Below are 18,164 nucleotides of genomic sequence, written 5' to 3' on the forward strand. Positions count from 1 at the left end.
AGAGTATCCTTACAATCATTACTAATATATATATATATATATATATATATATATATATATATATATATATATATATATATATATATATATATATATATATATATATTATTTGATTTCTTTTGTTATAATAAATTATCAAATATTATATTTATTTTTACATAAAAAATAGCTGAATTAATTTAAAAATGTTTTCTTAACTTAAGGGGTTTGTTTCAACTGGTCCCCAGTATCTTAAAAACATTTCCTCTGAATATTTCTGTCCAACAAAGTAAATATACAATTAACATTGTATGCAAAGTATGTACCAATATTATATTAATCTCTGAATTATTTATAATTAATTAATGATTATCTAAATTTTTTTTTTGTGCTAGTAAAAAATGATTGATAATGTAATACATGTTCTATAATTACATTTGCATATTTTAGTTTCATTACATTGCTTTAGTATGTCAAAGACGTTATGAGACATGATTATCCAGAATGAGAAATTTGGATAGTTCATCTTGAATATCCAGTTGCGACTTTCCCTTTAACCACACTTTCCGTAACTGCTTCGCCATGGAGCATCAATAATGGCCCAATGATGTCACAGCAGTATTGTTTTGCACAGGCCTAGAGCGGGGTTATGGAGAGAGGCGTGGCTTGTATATCCGTGGGCGGATCATCATGCTCACCTTCTTCAAGGAGTAGTAATCTGAGTCCTTCCATGAGTACCACACGATCCCATCAGGCCCCAGAAGATTCTTCCCTTTGGCAGAGTAACGCCCCCCCTGGTGGTCGAGATAAACACAGGCCATAGTTAAGATAGTTGGGTTCATATTTTATATCTGGGAATGATTTTATTTGTCCTAAATTTCTATACGACCTTATAATACACTCCATTGAGGTTGGCAAAGAAGCACTGATGGTACCACCAGCCTCCGTGAGATATCTCAGCACAGATGTCACCTGTGTCTGGAGTGCTGAAGCTTTGCTTGTCATGGTACCAACCAAACGAGTCCTCAACTGTGCCACTGAATCCTGATACATGGAGACGGTAGTGGTTGTCCTCGTTCTCAACCCTGCCAAAGCAAGACATTTATTTTTGCTTGAGGTTTACAAAAATGCCTCTCATTGGTCAGAGCATCTGTAAGGACCTTATTTTCTTGTAAGAACACTTAAGAAATTACAACAATATGATGCAGTATTTTAGACCAGGTATAAATAATCCATACATGATTATAATTTACTATTAATAATTTATGTTTTATATAATTAAATAGAATTAAAATTATTTAAAATATTTATTTATCATGGAAGCTTGTGTCCACTGTGGAATAAAGCATAAAAAAGGTAATTGTGACTTTTTTTCTTGAATTTGCTAACTTGTTTTTCCCACAATAAAAAAAAGAAAAGAAAAAAGAATTGCATGATTTAGGCCATGTTTCTCAGAAAGTGCTTAGATTAAGTCAGGATTAGGCCTTAGCTCAATTTTAAGTTGGACATTTTAAGATATGTCAGTGCAGGATGCTTTCAGTTAAAACAGCTCAAACATGCATTTTAGTCTTGGACTAGGCTTAAATCTTGTCTGTGAAACCGGGGGATATACTCTGAATTGCAAGAAATAAAGTCCAAACTGCAAGATATAAACTCACAATTGGGAAGACAACTTCAGAATTGCTAGTTTATGTCGTAATTCTGCCTTTTTTTTCCTTTGAATTGTAATATATAAACCTGAAATTGCAAGAAAACAAAGTCCGAATTTTGAGATTTAAACACAACAGCAAGAAAAAAAATTGGAGTCACAATTATCTTTTTTAATTATAAGTTTATATTTCATATTTCATATTTTTGTGAGTAAAAAGTCTCAATTACCTTAAGTTTATATCTGTAATCTGAGCGGAAAAGGTCAGAATTGTGAGTGACAAATTTAGAATTGTGAGAAAAAAAGTCAGCATTTTGCGTTTATAAAGTCTGAATAGTGAGATATAAACTCGCGTATCTAAGGGGAAAAAAAGTCTAAATTGTGAATTGTGAAAAAGTAAAAAAGAAATATGCTTCCTTATTATTATTAATAATTGTAAATTTTTCTTATTTAAATGTACTAATATTTTATATTATTCAATTATTTTATCAACTGAAATGCAAAAATAAGTGTTCTTAGTAGAAATATCTTTCCAAATGTTTACCAGAAGTTCTGGTACAGTGCGTGTTTGTGCTTGCCATTCCAGTCCTCGAGGTCAATGCGAAGAGAATACTCTCCCTGGCTGGAGATGTCATGGATGTGGTCATTTCCCAGCCAGAATTCTGCATGCAGATCTCCGAAGCCATCCCTGTATTCAGTCCATTTGCGGTTAAAGTTGACCTTTCCATCCTGTCGACGTTGAAACATGGTCCATCCACCTCCTGGTCCAAAGAATGATTCTTTAATCTCAAATAACTGACTCTAGTGCTCATAATTTAACTTGTCTATATTAGAAAAGGCCAAACCTTGAGTCTCCATATCACAATAAACTTCCACTGGAGTCGATCCCAGTGAGGGGACAACAGTAAAAATCCCAGATCGGTGGACTCCATTGTAGTACAGTGATGCACAGTCGATTGGACAGTTTCTTACATGCTGAACCTCTGAGGGAAAAAAGTCAAGGTATTGTTATAAATGTCCAAATATTTCAGTACCGAGTTCTGAGATGCCAGTGATATTGTTTTTAACTATGCATCAGTTAAAGGGACTGTTCACCTAAATATGACAAATTCTGTCATCATCAATTTTTCTGTGTGTAGGGGAGGGGGGTTGTTTTGTCCATACGACAAAAGTCAGTGTGGTCCAGTGTTGTTTCATTTTATGAAGTTATTCAAAATATCTTCTTTTCAGCAGAAATTCATATAGGTTTGGAAAACGTCATTTTCATTTCAGGGTGAAATATCCCTTTAATGAGCTAATAAAGATTTTCTCGAAATGTTACTTCCCTGTAAGCTCTTCAGTACCTATATTGCTGACCTGGGTGAAGGGTATCTTGGGCGCTGAGAAGCGGACTTGTGCGGATGATATTGATCATACAGCCAGGATTGCGCCTCACGCGCTCTACTATCATAGTGAGGTTGCGGATCTGTGTTTGCATGTCATAGATGAGTGATCCGTGGATGTGCAGCAGCGCATTGGCCTCTTCATAGATCTGCTGCAGCGTGAGAAAGCGATGCTCTAAAGACGAGTTTATTCCGTACTTCTCCTCGCTCTGCCAGCACAGAGAAATAGCATTCAGCAACTAAAATCAGTATACTTTGAGGACACGGCTCATCTTTTGTTTGGACACAGGAAAACAAATGTAAAACTAACACAGATTAGCTTAAAGGGTTAGTTCACCCAAAAATGAAATTTCTTTCATTAATTACTCACCCTAATGTCGTTCCATACCCGTGTATCCTCGGAACACAGTTTAAGATATTTTAGATTTAGTCCGAGGGCTTTCTGTCCTTTGAATGTAAGTGTATTCCCACTTGCTGTCCACGTCCAGAAGGTAATGAAAACATCATCAAAGTAGTCCATATGTGACATCAGTTGGTTATTTAGACTCTTCTGAAACGTTGACAATACATTTTGGTCCAAAAATAACAAAAAATACAACTTTATTCAGCATTGTCTTCTCCTCCATGTTTCTCAAATAAAGATTCAAACAGCCGTGAATCATGATTCGGATCGCGTGTCTATGTGGCAAACTGGCAAACTGCTGAAATCACGTGACATTGGCGATATGAATCACGAATCAATCTGCTGATTCGCGACCGTTTGAATCTTTATTTGAGGTTTGAAAACAAATGCGGAAGAGAAGACAATGCTGAATAAAGTCGTATTTTTTGTTATTTATGGACCAAAATGTATTGTCGACGTTTCAGAAGAGTCTAAATAACCAACTAATGTCACATATGGTCTACTTTGATGATGTTTTCATTACCTTCTGGACGTGGACAGCAAGTGGGCATACACTTACATTCAAAGGACAGAAAGCCCTCTCGGACTAAATCTAAAATATCTTAAACTGTGTTCCGAGGATGAATGGGCGTCTTACGGGTGTGGAACGACATTAGGGTGAGTAATTAATGAAAGAAATTTAATTTTTGGGTGAACTAACCCTTTAATATGGTAACATTGTTCATTTAGCCACAAATTACCCACAATACTTGAAAATAGTAGACCAGAAAGTAGCTTCTTTACTTAAAATCTATTTTAACAGTCAACCTGGGAATGATGAAAGAAAATGGGTCATTTCCTCTTCAGTATAAAGGCCAAACAAACTTGTGTTATTGCATTGCAATGTATCTCTATCTATTCTCTAGACAGTTAATATCAACCAGAAACTACATTGTTTGGTGTTGCTAGCAATAAGAAATGCATGTAAGTTGTTGTACAGGAATGAAAAGCATTGTTGGCAATGTGCTCACTACTGATCATGTGTCTGTGGGACAGGTTCCAGCTCTAATCCAGTAATTGATCAGGGTTAAGGAGGTATTAGTACAGAAACAGTGCACTACCAAAACATTTGTCTCTGGGTTCCTGAAAGGCTACGATGCAGTGCAAAATACAGAGGTGTACCACAGCTGTTTATACTTAATGTGATATAAAGATACTTTTCTTAGCAAATAAAGAATGAAAATAAACGTAATCATCTCAATTTTATAAAATTCCAGGTTGCTATGGTCACACAGGTTTGTTTATGCATTAACCTCATGGCCATGGGAAAAGGATTTCTTTCCCTCAGCATAGGATCGCGAGGCCAGGACTTCAGGCTGTCGTTACCTCAACAAAATGATTTTGTGGCCACAACATATGTTCTTATGAGGTAATGGTCACGACAAAACTTAGTAAACTGAACATGTCCCTTCTCGGTCACTGTATAGTTTAACACGAGTGCTGCATTCATAGGCCCTGTCCCAAATGGCACCTTAAACCCTCACGGTCTTCCTCTAAGTCGCACACACAATGGCCAAGTCCACAAGACCTTAAGTGCACATGAAGTGTGCCATTTGGGACAGGGCCATTGCGTGTGCGTGTCCGTTAAGTCCACAAGACCGTAGGGTGTCCCATTTGTCATTTAAGCTTAAAGAAGGGTGCTCGTGAGCGCCCCCCTTGCGGCTGCTATGTGCCCTCGAATGCGCACTTCAGCTGAGCCCACAAGTTTGCGAGCTACGCAGAGGACTTCTACCCGGCAGTCAAAGCGTCATTACGTCATGAAACTGCAGACTCAGAGGAAGACCGTGAGGGTTTAGGGTGCCATTTGGGACAAGGCCTTAAGCGTTTTAAGGCCCTATCTCAAGCGCCACCCTAAACACTAGCGGACTTCCAATGAGTCCACATTTTCGTGATGTAACACTGCTTTATACTAAAACGACTTCATATTAAAATCGACTGTCCGGAAGAAATCTGCTGTTGAGCTCGCACCAGAGCAGGTCCGGCAAAAGTGTGCATCGAGGGCGCACATCAACCACAAAGGGCACCCTTCTGAAGGGTGCTTGCGGACAGACTTCTGAAACCTAAAATGGCAAATGGGACACCCTACGGTATTGTGGACTCAAAGGATATGCGCACGTGGCAGCCATTGTAAGTCCACAAGACCGAAAGTGCATGAAGTGTACCATTTGGGATAGGGCTAAGTCCATTTTTGTAATCCCTTCCCTTGCTAACTTCCCCCTGTCCTCTTCACTCGAATACATGTCATTACTTACAATGCAAAAGTGCCCACTACTAGCAGAACCCTTGAAATGTGTTTAAATCGAACTCTTTGCCCTTGATCAATTGGAATCAGCAAAGGTTGACGATTTCACTGAGCTTTTATTATGCCGCAGACGACTGCTTCCGCTTCTTTCGATCATCTGTATGTGGGGTAACGCAGCACTGTTATATAATATTAAATACATCTGAGTGTGTTGAAAGTTATGATACTACTCTGTACGTTTGCATGGTGGCTAATATTAGAGTCTAGATTCACTGCCTGAGCCCGAGCCCCGAGTCGGGCCAAGATTTCTTAGCAGATTTCCTGGCCTCGGGCGGGGCCTTTGATCGAGTGTTTGTGTTTTTTTAATCATTACTTTATTAGCTATGCCATAATCAGAAATAATATATTTTTAGCCAAATAATTACTAATACTACAAAAATGTGTAGGCTACAAAGATGCACAAGTCAGGATAAGTCTAAAAATGTGCCTTAAACCCACAGCACATGCAGTGATGGAGCGCAGCATTCTGAACAGAAAGTCATGAGCTGCTCACATGAACAGTGCACTTTACTTAACTAAATATTTTCGTTTCATTTAAAAGTGTACATTTTGAAGCTTTCTATACAAATATTTCTCATATGTGTGAGGGAAGTAGCCTGTTAAGTTTTGGTTTATTTATGAGACGCACTCCACTTCATGTCACGATTATAGTCTGCTATACTTGCTTCTTATTTATTAAATCCAGGCAATTGGCCGAAGAAACCTTTTTTAAAATTAAGATACAGATTAAGATTTTATTTTTTTGATTTAAGATTTTTAAGAAAGGCTTTCTACAAAACAATACTTAATATTAAACAAAATATAACCACCAAAATAATTTCTGACCGACTCTTTGCACTTATCATAATCAGATGAAAAAAAAAAAAAAAGTTAAAAGTTAATGAGCGCGCACCTGCGGATTATTGAGCTGTCACACCGGTCCGCCTCGCTTATTACAGGTTAGTTCTCGTCAGAATGGCCACGTATTAAAAATGGCTGGGTTTAAATCTGGCTCATAATCACAGTAAATGTGGTGGGCCGGGCCGGGCTCGGACACAACGTGCACAGTTTCCGGTAGGGTCGGGCTTGATTTTTTTGAGCCCGATCTAAGCTCTAGCTACTGTGAGACACTTGTTGCCTACTGCCGTAAGATAGATTGATATTGGGCATGGTAAAAGAATGGTACTCACAGTAAATCTAGAAAACAAGATTTAAACAAGACGACTAACTGTGTTGAGCTATATAACAACTTTTTTTTTTTTTTGACAATGAATGTATCCAAACAGTTGCTCACCTATCTAATAAAACACGCCCCTGGATAAAATTGCTTATTTTTTTGGATTTAAACATTCTTGAAAACATTTGGGATAATGTACTAAGTTCACAAGTCAACAAAATATTTACCATTGTTCTCGTGGTTTTTGGATATTTTAATTCAAAAATCTTACATATTGTGCCTTTAATACCAGATAATAATTTTAATAATATAAAATATTTAAAAAAACACAAAAACGAAAATGATAACATTACAATAAACTATAACAGTCAACTTTAGGAAGCAACAAGAATAAGAAGGTTAAATGTAAAAATAACACCAATATCATACACTAGAGTTGTGTGGAGTGTAGAGACGCTTTTTTATAAAAGTTGAACTTCTTTTAACTTGAGCACCTCCTTTTTGAATGGCGTGTCATTCGCGAGACTCTGCAAGAGACGCGAGATGCAGGAAGCGCAATGGTCAAACGTGTCCATCTAGCATGTGTTTACTTAGACAAACTATTGAAAAGTAGCACAGTGAAATGGAAAAATGCATTCTGAACGAATAGACCCTTAGGTGTCAAGGCTCTGGGTGTCAAGAACCAACCAACAGAAGAATCTGTTTTTAGAACCCATCGGCATTGGGTGCAGTGCGGCCTGTTTCATTTTTCAGAGAAATATATATGAAGGAAAGAGGAAGGAGCTTCTTATACATGCTAAAAGCCTGTAGCTCTTACTTGCAACTCCAGCACTTTGATGCGATGCCTGTGATTCCTCAGCTCCTCTTGAAGCTCTGAGATGGTCTCTTTCAGGTCCTGCATCTGCTGTTTGCGTTCTTCATTCTCACGCAGCCAGTAGGAGACCTCATCTGTACATCGGAACATGTCAGGACACCGCTGTTCCTCCAGCTGGGGTAATGTGGCTATTAAACGACACTGTCCATTTGGCATCACTTCATTGCTGTATTCACCACACTGCATTAGGCCACTGCTAACTCGATGCGTGTTAGTCTGAGAAGTGTCTGTGGATTTAGACTCTTCAACAGCATCTTTGGATTTGACAACAAGAAAAAGGGCCCATGCTGCCCAGAGTAATAAAGCATAAAGCATAGACAACCTCATTCTGCAAAAGACTAAAGGTCTCCAGAAAAGTGAGGAATAGAGAGTGAAATCCTCATCAGACCTTGAAACCTGTTTGGGTTCTCAGACTGGTAAAGCTTATTTCCTCATGGTTTAATGCTGCCACTAGGCCTCTCCAGAGTAGATGGGAAGTAATTGAGATCCTAAACAGATTGCCACCCAGCATTCTGCGTAAAGAAATAAAAGAATCAATAGGTAAATTGTGACTCTCATTAACACAAAAATACATACAAATGCAATTCATAAAGACTACATAATTTCAACAATAAAATGTATTTAGATTTTTCAATAATGTTTCAATCCAGAGAAATTATCAATTTTAACCAGGACATGGAGCGCATCAGTGCATCACCTATCAATGACATCATACCCATGTTACCCGATTTCCAGTTTTATTTTGTGATACCATGGAAATACCAAAGAAGCATTAATATATTATGTGTGCATGACGTCATCTAGCGACATTTAGCGACTTTTTGGGCAGGCTTTAGCTACTTTCCTTGGAAAATAGTTGGCAACACTGATAACATCAATGTTTTCCCCAGAACGACTGTACAGAGAAATCAAATTGTGTTGTAATATTGTCCTGTCTAACACCGTGAAGCTGCTTTGAAACAATTGTCATTGTAAAAGCACTATATAAATGAAGATGATTGATTGATTGATTGATTGATTGATTGATTGATTGATTGATTGATTGATTGATTGATTTACCACTAGCCTACTATGTTTTATATCATGGCTAATATCGATCTATATTACTGCAGTGTACAACAAGTAACTAACTAAGATTTTGGATGCTTAAGCACCTGTGAAAACCCGGACTGTTTCTTTTACTCATTCTGCTCCATGGTTTACCCCAGAACTTCGTCAACTTAAAACTAAAGGTCGTAGGTTAGAGCGTCTGCATGCCAAATCTGGTCTCACTGTACATAAACAAATGCTTTCTGAACATGTCCAACTTTATAAGGATGCACTGTCTAGCTAAATCTGTATATATTACTCTAATTTAATTGGAGCCAGAGAAACAAATTCAAGATCTCTTTTTTTTTCTGTGGTAAAAAATATTTGACCACTGGATTCTCTGCCGTCAGACATATATTCTACCACACTATGTGACAATTGTATGACTTTTTTGAGTCTAAGATTAAAGATATTCACCAACAAATACTTGCTAGTAACACGTTATAATTTCTGCTGCTCAGTTTTTCAAGTGTCCCCACACTCTGGTCTCTCTTCTTTTTTTTATTACGAACTGATGCGGAGATACTGGGTCCTATCCGGGAATTCAAGCCTATACCTGTTGGCTTGATCCTTGCCAACTCACTTAATCAAAGCCTGTTTACCATCTAGGCTACATTCATTTCTAAAATGTTCCATTGTTCACTTGCTTCTGGTTCTATACCCTCCTCTTTCAAATCTGCTATCATTACTCCAATCCTTAAGAAACCAGGGGCTGATCTATCTAACCTATAATTACCGTCCAACAAGGTTTGTGTAACATAAGCAACACATGATTAGCTGTTAATGTAAACAAGCCAAAGGCTAAACATATCAATTAAAGGTGCACTATGGAGCTTTCCGTCCACTGGAGGGCACCTATTCAAAACAAATCGTAGTTTGATGACGCAAAGTGTGAGCGCATCATCTTGGGAGATGTGGTCTTCTCATCACAGCCGGTGGAAAATAGGACTCGGGCAGAAATCACATTCATGCATGCGGTTATTAACGTTACTGTAGTCTAAAGCAGAGCAGGACCGAGTGTTATGGACCTGAGCAAAGCTGCTGGAGCGATTGTTAAACAAATACCCGCCTCGCGAATACCGGGACTTTTATAATGACGGGACGGGACACATTCGCCGGGCGCCTGCACAGATCCGCTCTTCCGGTTATGATTTTGAGGTAATGTAGCTCTGTTTATCATATTAGATACATTTAAGTGTGTTCAAAACGATGTTATGACTTTACTCCGTGCGTTCAGTTGTTCACACTGCTAAGAGTAAAGCGCTCCTGCGAAATAAAAGCCGAAACCGAGGGTCACGCAGATATGACGCAATTGACAGGCGACTCCCTCAAATGCAATGTTGAAACGTCCCTGTCCTTAGTTAAAATAGCAATTTTCTCACAATTTACAAATAGTTGGAAACTTCTGGGATATTGTAGGTATCAACTGAACAAAATATATAACACCGGCCTAGTGGTTTTTGGATATTTTACTGCAAAAATACTACATAGTTCACCTTTAAGTTACTGTGTTTCCGATGTTTCTGATATTTCGACCCTGTATGCGCTCTTCCTCTTTTTCTGAATCAGTTTCCGGTTCGAACATGTAGGCCTATGGCAGAATTTAACCATTTTGCCATTGTGTTGCGTACGTTTTTGACCGAATCAGGGAATGCATGTGACGTCACCGTCAGCGGCTAGCCGAAAGGCAGCACTGTTTACAGAATGCAGCGAAAACATACAAAACCAGGCCTGGGCCCAGGCCCAATGGGTGGTAGGTGGAGGCTTTTCCATGGACATCGCTGTTCCGGTTGATAATAGCGTTCTCACTCAAACCACTGCCACCTGCTGCTGCTGCTGCTTTTAGAGGGAATTAAGCTGCCCATAACTGCTTGTCTAGGGTATGTAATCCTCAGTACGAATTTGTAATTATAGCATATTATATCCGAAAAGGAGCTAGCAAAAAATCCAGTGTGTATCTGTAGTTGCTCTCATCAAATGATTACATTTCCAACATGTTTTCGCCTCGGTGAGTAATGTAGCCAATCACAGACATGTTTGTGTATTTCTTCAACGCAATTGGCCAATCATAGGTGTTGAATTTGGAATCCACTCACCGCCGGCTGGAGTATTTGTCCAGGCACTGAGTTCAGTTAACACGCACGTCCATCCTCTGTAAGTCCAGACATTGTGAAAATAAGAGATTCATTATACCAGCTTCACTGCGAAACTTTGCGTTTATTGAATGAGTGACAGCTTTTAGTGATTATAAATAGAACGATCTTTGTGCGCTTTGTGCGATATAACTTAATTATTATTATTTTTTATAGGTCTATAAAATGGAAAACAAAAGTTCTATTCAAATTATGAATATATTAATATATTCATAATTTGAATAGAACTTTTGTTTTCCATTTTTGACAAGCGGCCACATGCACGCTTCAATGACTCATCTGCATATAATCCGGGATTTACTCGAAAAATGTGATGAAGGACAATTACATTCATGTCAAAATCAGGCTCATAAAAATGTCAGGGAAACAAGATTCCTGGCTGCGTGTCATTATCGATGGATCACTGAATCTTTGGTAAGTTGTAAGAAATACTATATCGAGCCTAACCTTTAATTTAAACGGATAATCGTTTGCTTTGCTTTACTCGAGTTTTCCTCTATGAACTCCAGTCAGCTCTTCTGTGTTCTGTCACTCTCAGCCCTGGCTGAGGGTGTTCCGGCGGGAAAGTGACGTCGATGCATTCCCGAGCTGTGTGATTGAGTGAGGCGGTGACTAATTTGCATATTCATGGTTCCTCATCGGCCTATATAAATACTAAATGAAGACATTTATGACATTGTAAATTATTGACCGGGGGACTTTACAAACATTTAAACAAATTATTAATATGTTTTTTTGTTTTTTTTTTTTTAAATTAGGTCATAGGTTAAAAACATAAAAAATAAGCTAGTAAGTCTCTAAAAATGTCAAAAATATGGTTAGGTTAGGTTGTAAAAACCCGTGGTGCAAGTGCAATAGATAATAATAATGTACATGGTGTAAGGAACTGGAAAATATTGTTTATCAATGACGAATATTTTTCTATGAACATTGATGATTCCTGAATATTTATAAATGATGTGAAGTTTGTAACATCATTTTTGTAGAATGAATCAAGCATTTTTCCCTCAAAGTGCATTAAAAGATCATTAGAGGAACAACATGCCCTTCAACATTACTGCACGGTCATGTGTGAGAACAGATGCAACCTTACAGATGCACACATCATTCGTGAGCATGCATTCTGAAATTCCAAAGGCTAAAGTAAAATGTGTAATACCACAAAATGAAAAATAATCAAAAGAACAAATAAGATAAGAAAAGTTACCTTTTGCCAGACAGGCAAATCTCCTTGTCATTAGGAATGTGGCAAGAATGTATATCTCCCTTTCTCTCACTCACTCACTCCCTCATTCACTGTTGGTAGGAAACATTGTGCTATGTGTTACTATGGGCTGACAGACATCTTATCCTCTAAATCTTCTCTAATAGGATTACATTCACTGTGCAGTGTGGGTGAATACGGCCCGTAAAATATATGCTTGGTATTTTTACTTATTGTTAGTTGACCTGGATCATGTTGGATTTTTCCTAATTATAAATCTAAATATCCAATATCTAAATGTGTGATTTTATCGTTGGCATGACTGCTTAAAACCATTTTTTATGTTTATTTATTATTAGTAATTGGCATTTTTCTAAGACATTTAATTTAACACTTGTTTTATTTTACTTAAAAATATAGGAGCAAAGCTCACACACTTTAGAATCTGGATGTTGTTATTATTATTATTATTATTATTATTATTATTATTATTATTATTTTTACATTTGTCAGTTTCATTTCTATGATCCAAAGTTTAACATGTCTTTTGTGTAACAAAGGGTTTCTGTCTTAAAGTGGATTAGGTGTAGGAATAATTATGGACAGTGCCAACATGCAAGGTGGCAGTGTGATGTCTAATATAATTTTAAAGGGATAGTTCACCCAAAAATGAAAATGTGATGTTTATCTGCTTACCTCTAGGGCATCCAAGATGTAGGTGTGTTTGTTTCTTCAGTAGAATACAAATGAAGTTTTTTTAACTCCAACCATTGCTCTTGTAATGCATGTCAATGGGGTCTAATTATAGAATTTGAATTAGACCCCATTGACATGCATTATACGAGCAACTGTTGGAGTTAAAAATGAAGAAACAGGCACACCTACATCTTGGATGCCCTGGGGGTAAGCAGATAAACATCACATTTTCATTTTTGGGTGAACTATCCCTTTACTATAAAAACTGAACTAAATATATTATAAGAATGATTCAATGATTTATAGTTTAATGTATTTATATGTTAATAAAACAAATATAACAAAAAATAACAAATACAAGATTTAAATACATTATAAATATATTTAAAAAATGCTTTTATACATACATTTTATAGATACAAAATTTCTATCTGTCTCTCTATCACTGAAAAGACATGTTTAGCATGCCTCATTTTCAAAGTGTGTCATCTATTGATTGCTGTATATTATTAATATTTCGGATGGTTATGTATTTTTTATATTATCATTATAAAATAATATTATTTATTTATTTTAAATACATTATTATTATTTTATTAGATAATGTATCTAAGTAATATTTCATATATGAATTGCTTTTTATTTCTCCCTGAATATGTCGCTCATATTTACGGTCTTTTTTGGCATAAATACAGCAATAAGAACATGTATATAATGCCATGATTTTATGTTTTTGCAATTGTCTGCTCATGTTACTGGCATACATTCATATCAAAACTTGTTCATGGTGAAATTATGAGCCTTTGTTCTGCTTCTACCGCAAACTGTAAATACACCCAGATTGCTTCCTTGTTCAAATCCCTCACCTTCCAATTCATTTCAACAAAAGATTAGCACCTGTGTGCCCTTACACACCAAAACACATGCCCTATAATTGATTTGACATGCATTTAAACCTTTAATCACAAAAGTCATGTAATCTGACACATATGCCCTTAAACTAAAACAAAAAGACCATTATGATTTGATAAACCAGACACCAGAATGAAGATGTCGTCCTAATCCTACACTCATTCACAACTGACTTTTCACTGTTGACTGACAATCTTTGATGGATTACTCATCTGTACCATGCATGATGCGCTGGGGTTTCCAACCTGCACCACCCATTAAAAGTGACAGAGGTGGCCTTGAGGAATTGACGCACAGGTAGCTTATAAAAGACGACTATGAGGGTCTTCAGACATCAGAGTCAAGCAAACCTGCACAAAACCAGATCAGAGAATCTCAGGAGAGACGAACTTTGGTCGGCGGACTTCTTTCTGTGCAACGGGTGGGTAAAAAATGCATGCAGTTTGCTTGAAACATTTTTGGACCGTGCTGGTTTTTGAACTTCTAATCATTTATGATGATTCATGTTTATTTTATTACTATAAAGTATTATTTCCCAGACATTCATTCTGTTCACATAATGCTAGTGTTCAATGAAATGATGCATTAAATAACTTGTGTTTATATTTTCCATGTTATTCATATTCTGTTCCATCAGATATGGTGAGGGGAGTGAGGATGTTGTGTCCTGCTTGGCTCTTGGTTCTGGCTGTACTGTGTGCGGGTGGCTCTGAAGTCAGAGCTCAGTGCTGGGAAAACACCCGATGCAGAGACCTCACCACTGAGGAGAGCATCTTGGTGAGTTACAATGTCCCTTGCACAACTTTTTTTCCGTTCACAAAATCAAATTGGCTTTAGATACTTCTTATTGATTAATAATGCTTGCTAAGGCAAATATCACCTAACACTTTGGCACGTAACCACACTGTAACCCCAATACTGAATCATGCGGCTTGTTGAAAAGAGGTGTGCTATTTTTATCTAGCAAAAGACAGAATAGCAAAACACTGAAAAAACGTTAGAAGCCACTAAATATAGTATAGGTATAGTATTTTTTTGTAGAAAAAAAAAAGAATTAATATAGAGTATTTGTATATTAGTATTAATATATTAATATAGAGTGGATATTTTAATATTTGTAGTAATTTTTCTAGTATTTTCTGCTGTTGCCCCACCCCTTTCATTTCCTAACCCTAACCCTCGTTTTTCATTAGATACTGTATTTTCTACTTTTTATATCGATAATTAAAAAAAAAATGATAACACCAAATAACACAAATTTATCGGTGTATTATTTTCCGTCATATTGTCTACCCTACACTGTAAAAAAATATTTAGAAAAAAAGTTACCTGGTTGCCTTAAAATTTTGATTTCATTGAAATTAAAATTGAGTTAATACAATGAACATTTTTTGAGATTCGACAACCTTTATTAAAATATTATTAAAAGATTTTGTAAGCATATTGGGTAATTGTGTGTGTTTTATTTCTGATGACGCAGTGAAACATGCCAAATAGTGCTATTTTCATGATTTATCAAATTTTTTATGTGGTTCAGATACAATAATATTTTGAGTTTCTATTTATTAAACAAATTTCCTTCATTGGATCAACTCAAGTTTTTAATTTCAATAAACTCAAAATTTTAAGGCAACCAGGTTACTTACTTTTTTAAGTTAAACCAACAAAAACCAACGATTTTTTTTTACAGTGTATTTTTACTGGTCTTGTAATTATTTAAATGTCCATGCTCATTTACAAGTGCCTAATCTTATTTGTTGGGTCTCCTACAATTGATTTAAAGATCATGATTATTTTGTTTAATTTTTTACTCCATATACTGTACGTTGCTGCTGCACCTCTGCCTGAAACACTCTGGCTGAATCCGAAATCGCCCCCTAAACCCTCATTATGTTAGTTCACTAATACAGTTCACTTGAAGGAGTGAATGAAAACGAGTGAGCGAATTACACGCTGTACACTTGTTATTGCGGTGCAATGTGGGATTGAACGAGTGCACTCGATAATGTCCACTATGGTTTCGGACACCGCTACAAATGGCTATCACCTCAAATAACTGATGGGGTTATGGGTTACTTAACTTCAAAATTCTGTAAATCATATTGGATAACTTTTGTTTGTGCGACATGATTTTTTGTTTTTGTTGCTGTTTTACTCAAGATAGCTTCAAAGGAGTAAGCAAAGATTAGTATAACCGATGTCGCTCGCATATGCAGATAGATCTCTAAAAAAAAAGTTTTCACATGAACTTTTAGATAATGTGAATAATTAGAAACATGAATATTTAAATAAAATGTATAAATAAATAAAAAACGCAATAACAGAAGTTAGCTGATTACATTAAATGTCCATAGATATTGCCAGTTCATACTGCTGTTAGGACACATTTCAAGGTAGGAAGGCATCAAGAGACATCAGAATCTAATGTTAGCATCACTTCCCGCTTCCCGAGAGACCTTCATCTGATCGAGTTTTTTCAAGGCAGCATAGATGTATCCTTCGCTGCCTTTGATATCCCACAATCCTATGCGTTCCATTCGGTGACCGATGAGCTAGAAAAAGAAAGATGGCGAAAAGCCTGACAAAGGTGGCTCTGCCTCAGAAGTCTGTCTGAAATCAGCTTTGTGAGGTACCTCCGTGCACTTACACTGCCTAACAAGTCATTGCCTGATAGTCATCTGCCTAGGTTTTCAGATGCCGCCTTTCTCTGACAAGTGATGCAATGAGCCCCGGGTTCCAGTTTGGTAATACAACGTTGTTTTAATGCCTGTCTCTTAAAAGCCCACTTTACCAAAAATTCTAGTCTGCTCTGATTGATCAACCCGGCAGTATTAAGTGTTTATTTTTTAAATAAGTTTGGTTTTAGTTAGTTATATGATGCTATAAAAACAGTGTGTGTGACCTCATGATTGACAGCTTCTCTGAGTGGTTTTCACTTAGTTTTTTTTTAAGATTCTCAGGAGGAGATTGGAGCTTTAATTTCTACATTTCCATAATTGTTTATTTCACACCAACATAATAAATTGTTCTGCATTCGCGAGAGTACCTGCTTTCTGCTGCGCAGACTCTGTCCCAAATCTATTGGCGGAAGGTTGTGAAGTTGTCCATATTTTTTTACAGTCTGTACTATCGTGCAAACCAACTAGCCTACTGTAGTTAGGAGATTACAAAAAAAATCACATCCTTTTAGAACTCGCAATTACAGCTTGTTAACTAGGAATTTTTAGAAAGCTCCTATTTGTACAACCTGACCGCTGCAGATTTATTTGGGCTTTGATAGTGCTAGAAACGCATAATTCCAAGTCGGATATCTGTTGACATTGGTCTAATAAAAAATGAAAAGCTTCTCTGATTTATCTGTCAGCTGATTTAAATTTCAAAAAAAGACACATCACTTGCATTGAAAATGTAAAATTCTAGTTTCTTCTTGTTTTGCTCTTCCTAAGGATTGCATACAGCTATGCAGGTCTGATCTGACAGATGAAAGCCCCGTTTACCCTGGAGAAAGCCATTTGCAGCCTCCCTCTGAGCCGGAGCAAAATGAGGTCCTCGCACCACTGTCCCCAGTTGCCCTCGCAACTGCTGTGCAAATGGACCCAGATTCCAGCACGCAGCACGAGCACAAGCGCTCTTACTCCATGGAGCATTTCCGATGGGGAAAGCCGGTGGGCCGCAAGCGCCGGCCCATCAAGGTGTACACGAACGGCGTGGAGGAGGAATCCGCTGAGACTCTTCCAGGTGAGATGAGGCGCGAACTTGCAACCAACATGGTCGACTATTCCCAGGAGGAGAACGGTTTAAATCAGCTGAAGAAGGATGGGTCCTACAAAATGAAACACTTCCGCTGGAGCAGCCCGCCTGCTAGCAAGCGTTATGGAGGCTTCATGAAGTCCTGGGACGAGCGCAGTCAGAAACCCCTTCTCACGCTCTTCAAAAACGTCATAAACAAAGAGCATCAGAGGAAGGACCAGTGAGGGCATTTTAATGGGACGGGTGGAGAGGAGTTGATGAGAGGGTCTTATCATGCATAGTCAAACAAAAGCGGGTGGGTGACGTTACCAATAGCACTTAATTCTTGATGCTTTAGAGTTTATTCACATTGTATTCAACAATAAATTCTAAATTCTGTACATAAAAATGCTGTGGTGATTAAATACTGGTTTAGAAGCTAAAGGAGCAGCAATTTTAGATGATTGAAATGTAATATACTGTAAATTGTGAGAATGTGACATAAAACGATTGTTTCAAGCAGAAAAATTGTTCATTTTGAAACATGCATACATCAAAATCATTCAGCAGTATGTGCAGTTGCCAATAAAGCTATACA

The 18,164-nt window shown here is 37.2% G+C and overlaps 2 protein-coding genes across 2 annotated transcripts; one reads left to right on the forward strand and one right to left on the reverse strand.

Annotated features, from left to right (window-relative positions):
- Nucleotides 1–373: 373 nt before the first annotated feature.
- LOC137090609 (angiopoietin-related protein 7) lies at nucleotides 374–11,548 on the reverse strand. The gene is made up of 7 exons (XM_067454565.1): nucleotides 11,473–11,548; nucleotides 7,727–8,295; nucleotides 2,984–3,218; nucleotides 2,473–2,610; nucleotides 2,172–2,388; nucleotides 869–1,064; nucleotides 374–773 (listed from the first exon to the last, which is right to left on the reverse strand). The coding sequence occupies exons 2-7, from the start codon at nucleotides 8,108–8,110 to the stop codon at nucleotides 627–629; spliced, it is 1,317 nt and encodes a 438-aa protein (XP_067310666.1). The 5' UTR covers nucleotides 8,111–8,295; nucleotides 11,473–11,548; the 3' UTR covers nucleotides 374–626.
- A 2,073-nt stretch (nucleotides 11,549–13,621) lies between these two features.
- Nucleotides 13,622–18,031, forward strand: pomca (proopiomelanocortin a). The gene is made up of 3 exons (XM_067455309.1): nucleotides 13,622–14,258; nucleotides 14,475–14,614; nucleotides 17,284–18,031. Exons 2-3 carry the CDS (start codon nucleotides 14,477–14,479, stop codon nucleotides 17,809–17,811), a joined length of 666 nt encoding a protein of 221 aa, XP_067311410.1. The 5' UTR covers nucleotides 13,622–14,258; nucleotides 14,475–14,476; the 3' UTR covers nucleotides 17,812–18,031.
- The last annotated feature ends 133 nt before the right edge of the window (nucleotides 18,032–18,164 follow it).

Source organism: Pseudorasbora parva, chromosome 10, assembly GCF_024679245.1.
Source record: "Pseudorasbora parva isolate DD20220531a chromosome 10, ASM2467924v1, whole genome shotgun sequence".
NCBI classification, from domain to species: Eukaryota; Metazoa; Chordata; class Actinopteri; order Cypriniformes; family Gobionidae; genus Pseudorasbora; species Pseudorasbora parva.

Excerpts from the sequence above, each read along its gene's own strand:
- pomca (XM_067455309.1), top strand. The coding sequence starts at position 14,477 with ATGGTGAGGGGAGTGAGGATGTTGTGTCCTGCTTGGCTCTTGGTTCTG. Across the intron at positions 14,615-17,283 it reads CCACTGAGGAGAGCATCTTG|GATTGCATACAGCTATGCAG; the intron begins GTGAGTTACAAT and ends GCTCTTCCTAAG.
- LOC137090609 (XM_067454565.1), bottom strand. The coding sequence starts at position 8,110 with ATGAGGTTGTCTATGCTTTATGCTTTATTACTCTGGGCAGCATGGGCC. Across the intron at positions 2,389-2,472 it reads TTGTGATATGGAGACTCAAG|GAGGTGGATGGACCATGTTT; the intron begins GTTTGGCCTTTT and ends TCTTTGGACCAG. Across the intron at positions 774-868 it reads TCAATGGAGTGTATTATAAG|GGGGGGCGTTACTCTGCCAA; the intron begins GTCGTATAGAAA and ends CTCGACCACCAG.